General features: G+C 46.7%; 1 protein-coding gene across 2 annotated transcripts; it reads left to right on the forward strand.

Annotated features, from left to right (window-relative positions):
- The first annotated feature begins 2,829 nt into the window (after positions 1-2,829).
- On the forward strand, positions 2,830-8,988 carry BANF1 (barrier to autointegration nuclear assembly factor 1). 2 transcript variants are annotated; one of them, XM_088659301.1, is made up of 3 exons: positions 2,830-3,348; positions 7,557-7,696; positions 8,293-8,988. In XM_088659301.1, exons 1-3 carry the CDS (start codon positions 3,336-3,338, stop codon positions 8,437-8,439), a joined length of 300 nt encoding a protein of 99 aa, XP_088515427.1. In that variant the 5' UTR covers positions 2,830-3,335; the 3' UTR covers positions 8,440-8,988. The 2 variants fall into 2 exon arrangements, with proteins under 2 accessions (XP_088515427.1, XP_034955204.1); XM_035099313.3 differs by having other exon boundaries at positions 2,830-2,878.
- Positions 8,989-11,069: the final 2,081 nt, after the last annotated feature.

The raw sequence follows: 11,069 nt of genomic DNA on the forward strand, positions 1-11,069 counted from the left end.
ATAAATAGGAACCGCTACAGCAGGAAGGTAAACGGCTTTTCCATGTGCTGCTCTGGTTTGCCAGAAGCGGCTTTGTCATGCTGGCCACATGAACTGGAAGCTATACGCCGGCTCCCTCGGCCAATAATGCGAGATGAGCGCACAACAGATGAGCGTGCAACCCCAGAGTCGGTCACGACTGGACCTAATGGTCAGGGGTCCCTTTACCTTTACCTTATACAGTACGTACTACATTTTTGTAGATTTGCCTTGGGGGAGTCTTTAAACCTCTTTTGTTGTCCACCGGTATTTCGCTTTCCATTCTTTAGTTGGGAATAGAGTAGTTGCTTTGGAAGACGATAATCAGGCATCCAAATAAAATGACCATCTCAATGAAGTTGATGTTGAAGAATCATTGCTTCAACACTGGTGATCTTTGCTTCTTCCAATACACTGGCATTAGCTCCCCTGTCTTCCCAAGCGATACAGTATCTAACATTTCTCTGAGACACCGTTGATGGAATCCTTCAAGATATTGTAGTGTGTGTTGTGCCTTATTGATAGTACATTTGTAATCTGCACATATCCTGACTTCCCCATTTGCTTTAAGGGGCGTGACGATTGGAGTCTCCCACTTAGCAGAGTCCACGGGTGAGAGAACTCCCTGCTTGACCAATTTATCCAGCTCTGCCTCGATCTTGGGTTGCAGTGCAAATGGCACTCGCCTTGGTTTGAGTCGGATTGGAGCCACCCCGGGGTCCAACTCGAAGTCAACTGGGGGCCCTTTATAACAACCCAGTTTTCCATTAAAGAGACCAGCAAATTCCTTGCATAATACCTCGCTCATCTCAGGGCAGGTTTGGATTGAATTAAGCCCTGAGATACTCAGTCCCAGGGCAGGGAACCAGTCAGTGCCCAGGAGACTGGGGCGACTGCCCTTCGCAATCACCAGTTTGAGTACAGCCTGTTTGTCCCGGAACTGTACTCTCACGGCACACATTCCCATAACATGGATGCGGCCTGCTGAGTACGACTGCAAGGTTGCCGGAAAGGGCTCCAGAGGGGGCAACTTACCCCTGGGGAAGAATGTCTTCGCGGTCTGGTCTGACACGATGGTGAATGCAGATCCGGAGTCCACCTCCATGTCGCACTGCTGACCCTCAATCTTCACCTGCACGGCCCTCCCATTGATCTCCGTTACGTAGTGGCAGTCCTTTAGAAAACGAGTTGCTGTGGGCGGTCTGCGATGCTCCAGTCTAGGTGCTCCTGTCGCTCCCGACGCCGCCGATCTACAGACCCTGGCGATGTGACCCGTCTTTCCGCACGTCCGGCAGATAGCATCCCTGAAACGACAACTCTTCCTTTCATGGTTTCCGCCACAACCTGGGCAACTGCCTCGGCGATCTCTGTGCACTGTGCAGGCCTGACGCACCGACTCAACCCCACGGACTGGGCTCTGGCTTGGAGTAGCCTCTAGCTCGTCCATGGCATGCGCAACTTCTATCTGTGGCTTAGTGGCCTTGCGACTGGCATCAAGCTCCTCTCTTTCATAATTCTCCGTGGCGGTGGCCTCCTTCAAGGCTGAAGCAAGGGTAACCTCTTCTTTAGCCACGATGCGTCTTCTGGCTTTCTTGCTGCTCAGACCACCAATAAACCGATCCAGGAGAGTCTCTTCCAGATTTTGGAAGCCGCAGTGCTGAGCGAGCTTCCGGAGTTCAGCCAGAAATGCGGATACAGACTCCCCAGCATGCTGCTGCCTCTTATGGAACTCCATCCGCCGGGCCATCTTGGTCTCAGTAGGCGCCAAGTGGCTTGTTAGGCAGGCAAGAATATCTTTGAGAGATGTCTCACTCAGCTTCGCTGGAGCAAGTAATGCCTTGGCTAGCTTGAAGGTCTCGGGCCCACAGTAGCTCAGGAATGTGGCCCTTCTTTTGCTGGCATCGGTGATCCCTTGAGCCACTGCGAAGAACTCGAAGCGTTCGACGTAGTCTTCCCAGGTGTGGGGCTCTGATGGCTGGAAGGGCTCCAATACCCTTGGACTCTCCATTGTCCTAGCGGGCAGGGTCGTCTTCTCAGCTGGCCAGTGAGTCTTGTTCTCAGCTGCAATCCGGACTCTGAGGCAGGGTTGTGTTTAACCGCTCCTCAGCATTCCGGATCCCATCCTCGTCGCCAGTTGTTGTGACGTGGGGTTTGTGATTTCAGCTCTCTTGACAAAACATGCTGGAGACAGTTCTCTAGTAACAGCTCTTTATTAAAGTGAACAAGACTGAAGACTGAGGAGAGGAAAGCTACATTTATAGGGACAGGGGACTAGCTAGGAAGGGATACATTTTGGAGGGAACAATATCACGCAATCACAGTGCTGCCTTTTGGAGGAAACCAATAAGACAGAGGATCCAAATACAGCAGCTTAAATGAACCAATAGTAGCTGTACCCTCTGGGACCAAAAGGCAGTTACTTTATCCTAATGCAAATACAGACAATAATAATACAGATATAAAATCCTTTGACTCAATACACAACAGTGTGTGTATGTGTAGGGTGATATAAAATGATAGCAAATGCGTAATTATCCCCCCTCCGCCCTCTTTTCGCGCGTCCCTTAAATTATCCCGCCTTTTCGGTTCTCCCAATAACAAGAGCCTCCCGCCCCCATAGAGAACCCGCCGAGAAGCCTAGAGCGCCGCGGCCGTCCTGTTTTTAATGGCGCTCCGACCGTAGAAAGGGTAGATCGTCTCCATCGAATCTCTATGAGCTTAGCTCTGAACTTCCCTGGGCAAACGTAGGAAGCCTAGAGCGTCCTCTAGGCCGCGCTCCGCGCGTCCAGCTTTCCTGTGTAACCCGGAAGTGATACCGAGGGGCGCGCGCGGGAGCGACGGTTGAGGCGAGAGAGAGCAGGTGAGCGGCTCGGAGGGCGGGAAAGGGAGCGGGGGCGGCCAGGGACTACCGGCGGTGAGGGAGGGCGAGTGAAGCCCCTCAGGTTTGGGGGAGGCTGTCGGCTGCCTGGATGGGGATAAGAACCATAAGCGAGTGGCCATGAGGCGCCGCCTCCGCCTTTCCCTCCATCTGCCCTCTTCACTTGAGGCGTATCAATGGAGCCTCTTTAAGCACCACAAACGTTGCACACCAGGAACTTCATGCTGAGCAGTTTGAGCTTCTCCTCCCACCGTCCTCTCCATGTATTTATCTTTTTCATGATGGTGTCGGCCTACCTTCCAGGGATGTTATTTGGCTTATTCGTTTTAGGCCTCTCCTTTTTGCTTATGGGCGGTATCACAGAGTGAGAGAGAAAGACTCCAAGATTAACAGAAGGAATTGCAGTATTGCCGAACTAACAGGGAGGATAAGAGGAGATATGGTACAAAAAGGTGAATAAGGAGTGGGCTATCTTTAAGGACTATATCAAAATTTAAGTGGAAAAAGAATTTCTGACAGATCTTGCGTGAATCCAGAAAATGATTAGAGTGAAAGGAGAGTAAAGTCAAGATAGAAGAGATTAAAGAAATAATGAAATGCCTTTAAGCTAGTTGGAAAAATAAAGTAGCGTAACAAGAACGGCTGGAAGTCAAGTCACTTGATGGGTGTCCGTGTGGGGTAGGTGGGTAGATATGTTGATATGTATAGTATAGGTAGGTATCATATAGAGTAATGTAGGTATGTTTTATGCTATGAATATAAGGTAGTGTGTTGTGTATGTGTTTTGTGTAAATGTATGTTTTTATATGAATAAAAAAAGGAATTGCAGTAAAACAGCTGAAAGGAAGTTTGTTTTTAAACTTTTTTTTTTTAAAAAAAGTTTGAAAATCACTCCCCCAAGATGTTTGCTTTAATGTTCGCTTCCAGAAGGGGGATTCCTGCTCCAATACCTCCCAAGTGAAGAGGTCAAAGCAGTTACTGATTTTAAAAAAGAGGGGCCAGGTTTGCCCGTGATGGATAAGCAATGTGGGTTTTCTGGGAGAGAAATGTTAAAATGGGTGAATAGGGGATTACTCAATCCCTCAGATTATGGGGAACTGAATTGGCCTTTGTTGTAGTTACCAAACACAACTCTGGAAATACCAAAGTACAGCGTGTGGACTTTGTATGTATGGTATGTAAAAATATCTCCCATTTTCTCCGTGAATAATCAGACAATATCTGATTGGGGAGAGAGTTCAACCAAGCACATTCACAACTCAGTCCTGAGTGTAGTTAGTGGGCTAAACTCTAGTTCACTGCATTCTTAAGCAGTTTTTAAGAAAGAATGAGTCCCAGTGAACAGGGAATCCTATGGTACTCAGAAGTAAGTCAATAGCAGTTCAATGGAGCTTACACCCAGATAAATGGATTAATGGGGCTTAACACTGAAAGCCTTACTTGGAAATAATATGCTGGAACATTTCCAAATGTTTTGGGACGTAATATTAAGACATAACAATGTAACATTGTTTGAAGCCCTCCCAAAGAAACTGACTGGCTTGAATGAGATGTGTCTTTGTTCTGCCTTAGTTGCTGTTAAGACTTGTGAGGTAGTGCCCATCAGTTCCTCTGTGCAGGGCCACCTGAGATTTTCCTTAATTCATTGTGTCTTGTTTTAACCTTCCCATCTCATTAGGTTGCCTCATCTACCCCAGGTATTTGGAAAGGGAGTGTTTGGGTGTGGTAGACTTTTTCCATGGGGATTGTTGCTAGTAAAATCAGGAAGGTGGGAGGAGAAGGTGAGGCAAAGTGGTGCAGGTGCCTACACTTCCCAAGCAGGATGCCTCTCTCCCCAGCAAGCTGCTTGACTTGGCCCCTCACCCAAGTGTTCCCAGCACCTGCCCTCCTCACAATTGGAATAGTATTTTTGTGTTTTTATATTGTAAACTGCCCCGTGATTTTCAGATGAAGAGCGGTATAGAAATTTGATTTAACAATAATAATCTGTACTCACATTTGTTGATTGGTTTTCTCACATAAAGTTAGCTTTGGGGTCTCTGCACTGAAGCAGCAAACAGTGTGATATTGAGTGCTGACTCAGAGCCCTGACCTTAGTAGGTGGGTTTATTTTCATCCTAAACCTGTAACGCTAACAGTCTTTTTTTACTATTTGTCTTCCAAATAATAGTTTCTTACTTTAAGAACTTTGGATTAGGATTCCAGCCTCAGTGAACCAAAGCGACCTAATGCTGTGGAGAGAGGAGGGGTTAGGACAGGTATAGTTAGCCAATAGTAGTCCCTCAGAAGTTGCTGAGCTACAACTCTCATCATCCTTACCTACCAGCCATGCTATCTGGGGCTGATGAAGTTGGAAGCTTTAACATCTGGAGGACCAATTATTCTCCATGCCTAGGTGAGGAGAGGAGGCTACCACTGATGTTCCTTCCACCAGCAATAGAACCTGGAGGAGTCTGTGGAGGCAAGGTAGAATGTGGAAGTGCTTGGATCTGCTGGATCCTAGGCTGGTTTATCTCCTGAAGAGCAGCCCAACATAGGTCCTTCTGTGTCATCCTGGTGGCGCTGCAACAAAAGAACCTCCTAACCTACCTTCTGCCCTGGCTGGTGATGGTTCTTTTGTTCCAGTTAACCCCAGGAGCCAGTGAGGAATTAAAGGAGACCAAGCTCCACCTCATTCCACTGAGTGTTCCTCAACTCACTCTCTGGTAGGTGGTGCTATTGCCTTATTTAACTGCCTGCCCTTCAGTACCGCTTTGCCTTATTTAGCTGGGTCAAGTAACACCTCTTGCTGCTTCCCTGGCTGTATTCCCTTACCAGGAGGCTATGTCATTATTGCAGTCATCAGTTGGAGACTGTGTGAACCCAGGGAGCAGTAGCAACTGCCACCCTCTGGCTGGCTGCTGTTGGAATTGGAAACTTCCAAAGACTGCAGCAGCTGTTATGAAAGTTGTAATGACCCTAACTGAGCCCCCTCCCACTTTCCAAGTGTGAACTCTAGAACTGTCCAGTCTATACATTTGGCCTCTTGCCCATCTCCCCTAAACTGGATACAGCTAGTAGGAGCAAGGAGGAGATTGTTTTTGCAATCTCAGGTGCAACCATAGTTGAGAAGTGGTGCGTAGCTTCTGATGCTTGTGTTGGAAATAGTAACAGCACTGCTGACTATGCTTTATTTTACAAATGGTTCTTTGCAAAACACCCGCCCACATTCTATGTGCAATCTGAGCAGTAGTGTGCTCTGGAAACTTTTGAATAAACATTTTCTGCTTCTCTAAACCAATTGGGATCTGATCTAGTATGCTTGACTCACTTTGGTAACCAAACCCTAAAAATTAACATAAAAGCACTGTATAAATGCTTCCAAATAAATTGCTCAATAGCTGGAAGTAGATGATATTTTTTTTATTTAAATTTAATTTCCTGATCAAAATGTACATAATGAAATATTAACCTGTGCTCAAAGCTTTAGTTGTAATAACACATTAACAAGCTTATGTACCAGTCCCTTGCACACACAACAAGCCGAACTTTATATATTTGTGTGTGTGATCTCAAAAAAGTTAATTGCAGCTTCAAAGCTGCCCAGTTTATATATTGGCCCATTTACATTTAAACCATATGTAAGTCTGGTTTGCATTTTATTTATTCAGGCAAAAGCCAAACAAGCTATGGTTCTCGGCTTGTTTCTGACTTGGGTGTGCATTGTTTGTTTGAAAGGAACAAGTCATGCACTGAGTTCTCACAACACAACAAGCCATACTCTGATATGTTTGTGTTGGGTGTGCAACTGCATAGGGGATGGGTGAAAAGCCTTATTCACATATAAACTAAAATTTAACATGGTATTTGAGCCAGGTCACTATCTTAAATACATCCTCCAACTTGGACAACCAATCTCAGTAAAAGTTCCATCTAATTAAATAGGACATCACATCAAACCAAGCTTTGGTTAATATATATTATCTGTCAGAAACTGACCTTATTTTAAGAACTCATATTTTAAAAGTCAAATGTTAGTGTTCATTTTATAATCATTAGAAGATTGAAAATAAAGTATTGATGACCAAAAAATTTTTTTACCACAGTATCAAAATACACACTAAGTGTTGCCAAACACATAAATTAGCAAAATGTACGCTTTTAATTTATGCTACAGTTCCTAATTTACATACATGTTTTACAAGTGGAAAATGTTCTGTCCTGTGCCCCTGCCTCTAAGGCAGGCATCCCCAAACTTCGGCTCTCCAGATGTTTTGGACTACAATTCCCATCTTCCCCGACCACTGGTCCTGTTAGCTAGGGATCATGGGAGTTGTAGGCCAAAACATCTGGAGGGCCGCAGTTTGGGGATGCCTGCTCTAAGGTATGGTGTGGCAGCATCCATGGGCATTCTAAAGAAAGCTATCTAATGCTGGAGAGTTATTGGTTAATTCACTTTAGGCTTTCAGCTTTTTGGCCAACCAGCAGGGGAGTATACACTCCTAATGCAACCATTGACATGGCTCGCTGTTTCTTCCCCCCTGGAATAGTAAACAAATAAGCTGTATGACAGCCAAGAAGCATGTGCCGTTCTAGCATCCTGTGGGTTTTCTCAACTGCCTGGTGATGCTACCTACCCTTTAGTTCTGACACCTCACTGATCTCTTGAGTTCCTTTGCAGGCAGAGCTGCAGGCAACATGACCACCAGTCAGAAGCATCGGGACTTCGTGGCTGAGCCCATGGGGGACAAGTCTGTTGGTACTTTAGCTGGCATTGGAGATGTACTTGGCAGGAAGCTGGAAGACAAAGGCTTTGACAAGGTATCTTCTGGGCCATTGGGTCTGAAAGCAAAATAGGTTTATGGAGTAGGAAATGAACTTGGGCAGAGTGATGCTTTCTAGCCTCCAGACAAACCTCTGCTGTGGATGATTCACTTCAGAGGTACTAGGAGTACCCGCAGGACTACAAGATCAGGAGAGATATGCTCCATTTTGATGACTGCTGCAGCCTGCTTTTCAGGGCCTATGCAATGCAGCAGTCTTTCTGAATCTCAGTAGGCCTGCTGCGTCCAATTAGTCTTTGTCGTAGAGTGAGGACTTGAACCCAAGTCTTGCCAGTCTTGAGTCCAAAACTCAAACCGCTGCACTGAAAGGATAACTTCTGTGTTCCCAGATTTTCTGTGCTTCTATAGAACAGTGTTTCACAACTTGGAGCCCTCAAGATAGTTTGGGTTACAACTCCCATCAAACTGAGGCAGCTGTAGTCCAAAACCTCTGGAGGGCACCTGGTCGCGGAAGGGTATTTTGGAATTTTCAGTCTCCCAAAGGGGTCTGATATAGGTACAGTATCCTCTCTTTTTTTACCCAAGTTGTTAATCCTCTGTGTGTGTCCCCACCCCCTGCTTTCTTGAATCCAGGCGTACGTGGTTCTGGGACAGTTCTTAGTGCTGAAGAAGGACGAGGACCTCTTCCGCGAGTGGTTGAAGGACACGTGCGGCGCCAATGCCAAGCAATCCAGAGACTGTTATGGCTGCCTGAAGGAATGGTGTGATGCTTTCTTGTGAATGATGTTGGCCAAAGCCTGGTGGATGCTGTTAGGGCTTTTGTAGTTGAATAGAGATTGTTCCTCCCCATCTCTCTCAGCACCTACTTCTTATAAACCTTCCAGCATCTACACGGGCTGCTGGGGGCTATTGCTCCCAACACTGGGGTGGGGTGGGGGGAGAGCCATGGCTGCCTTTTAATGTAACTGAATCTTTTTTCCTCCAGGGAGAGGGTTGAGAAACATCAAATATTCTAATTTGATGCTCCGTGTAGGTCGTTTTTTATGTGGGTTTAATAGCAACCCCCCTCACTGTTAGGCCACCCAACTCCAGAACCAGACCTGCCTGCTAACAATAATGGAAGTTGCCCTACTCCCTTTGTTTGAGCTCCAGTTAGACTGAAGTTTACCCGTCAATTCTGAACCCAAAAGATGTTATTAGGCCTATTATTTTTGTTATTTTTCTCCAGTTTTTGATTCCCGCTATAATTTTTACGCTACTCGGTTTATTGGCAAGAACCAAAAATCATTGCAAAGTTTTTAAATCAATAAAAATCAGCTGTGTTAACTATTCAGTGTTGCTTGAAAATTAATTGGGGTGAGCTGTTTCAGGGAAAGGGGTGTGGGAATCCAATTTGTGTCTTGATCCCACAAGGAAGTGTATTAAGCGTTTAGTATCTACCTGAGGTTGCAGAGGTGATGGTGAAAGTCAGGAGTTGTGAGTCTCAGCCTCATGGTGGGGCACAGTTCTTTCCCCAAACTCATCCAGGTAGGAAGAGAGCAACCCAGCACTTCTGCTGACTCCAACCACTCTTGGCATGTAGCTCCTTCCAACAGAATGTGACCCTTACAGTTGCCTGTTTTAAATGTATGTCGAAGGAGGCTGAACATTCTGGCCTAGTTCTTAGGATAGAAATTATCCCAAATAGTTGTGCTAGAACAATGCTCTGCCTCCTTCCCTGGGCATTTTTCTAAAACGGGCAAAATCTAGATGGCTGTCAAAGTTAGGAATGGTAAGGAATAATCTTGCCCTAGCATAGAAATTGAAATTTACACAAAAAATATTTGTGCCTTACAATAAATGTTACTTGACCTTTCCCTTGAGGTTGGAACAGGGAACCTATTTTCTGCGAGGGCTGCAGCCCAGTGAGGTAATCTGCCAGGGAGGTACCTGCTAGCAGTGGGCAGAGTTTGCAGCATTTCAGGACTGCATAACTGCTACCCCATTTCCACCCATTTTGGCTCCCCCTATGTTTCTGTCCTGTTGTGAGAAGGCTCCCATCACTGCCCAAACCAGCTCTTCCTGCCTTCCTGCTCCTGCCACCTGCAGGAGATTAGGCCAAGCCCCATATGTTCCTCACCTTAGGGGTGTGGAAATGTACTGTCCCTTGGCTATGTTGTGGGCAGATACCAGCAGGAGCTGGGTGAGTCTTTGCTGCCCAGAGTCCTGCAGAACATTTTAAATTACACACTATTTCATCTCGTGCTCAAATACTGTCCTACTGGTTCATGGCTTTAAAAGAGGATCAGACAAATAGTGGAGAGGGCTATCAATGGCTACTAGCCATGATAGCAATGCTCTGCCTTCACACTTGCAGACAGCAATGCTTCTGAATACCAATTGCTGGAAGCTGTAGGAGGGGAGAAGGCTCTTGTGCTCGGATCCTGCTTGCTGGCTTTGCACAGGCATCTGGTCGGCCACTGTGAGTATAGGATGCTGGACTAGAGGAATCATAGAGTTGAAAGGGACCCTGAGGATCTCTAAGTCCTGCAATGCAGGAATATGCAGCTGTCCCTTATGGGGATCAAACTTGCAATCTTGGCATTATCATCACCACACTCTAGCCATCTGCTGGTTGCTGGCCTGATCCAACAGGGCTAGACATAGGTTCTTATGTGCTTTACCCCTGCACGGAGAGATTGTGGCAAGTTCAGAGAACAATATGCAAACATGGGCAGATGAATTTCATGTGGCAATCACTTGTGTTTTGGGACAGATAACAAGTGTCCATAGTGTCCATAGCTTGGATCTGTGGCACAGTGGAAAATCTGAGCTCGCCATTGTACAACAGGAAGATGTAGCCACACCCTGGCACCATTATGTATACAAGCACATGCCACTTTTCAGGTTGCTTGGCAGCCAGGTGTTTTAACTTATTGTTACCTTGTTTTCCTCCAGCTGCTGGCATCTAGTGTCCTGCTGCTTCTGTAGCTGGGCACACTTGATTCTCCCCGTTTTATGGTCACAATAACACTGTCCAGTATGATTAGGCTGACTGCCCCTCAAGACCACCCAGTGAAATTCATGGCCAAGTGGGATTTTGAATCCAGATCCTAGCCATCGAACCTCTGCCTCACACGGGCTCATGCATTGGCCCTTGTGGCCTGCAGATGCTCAGGGTGAGGGCGCTGCCTGTTCTCATCCCTGCGCCTCTCCTCACCCCACTGGGGGGAACTCTCCAGGTGTGCAGGAAGAGAAGTGTCCCCGTGTGACGTCACATGAGTGGGGGGGGCTGCGGGAGCGAGACCCCGCCCCTTTCTCCTGGAGGGAATGCCTGTGTTTTCCTAGAGGGAGAGGACCAAAGCCAAGGGCAGCTAGGGCGGTCAGATGACGCCGGGTTGGTGGGGCATGGCGGAGACACGCCTCCAGCC

Source organism: Zootoca vivipara, chromosome 16 (assembly GCF_965207765.1).
Source record: "Zootoca vivipara chromosome 16, rZooViv2.hap1.1, whole genome shotgun sequence".
Taxonomy (NCBI): Eukaryota; Metazoa; Chordata; class Lepidosauria; order Squamata; family Lacertidae; genus Zootoca; species Zootoca vivipara.

Coding starts and splice junctions, on each gene's coding strand:
- BANF1 (XM_088659301.1), top strand. Junction 7,697..8,292: donor AAGACAAAGGCTTTGACAAG/GTATCTTCTGGG, acceptor TCTTGAATCCAG/GCGTACGTGGTTCTGGGACA.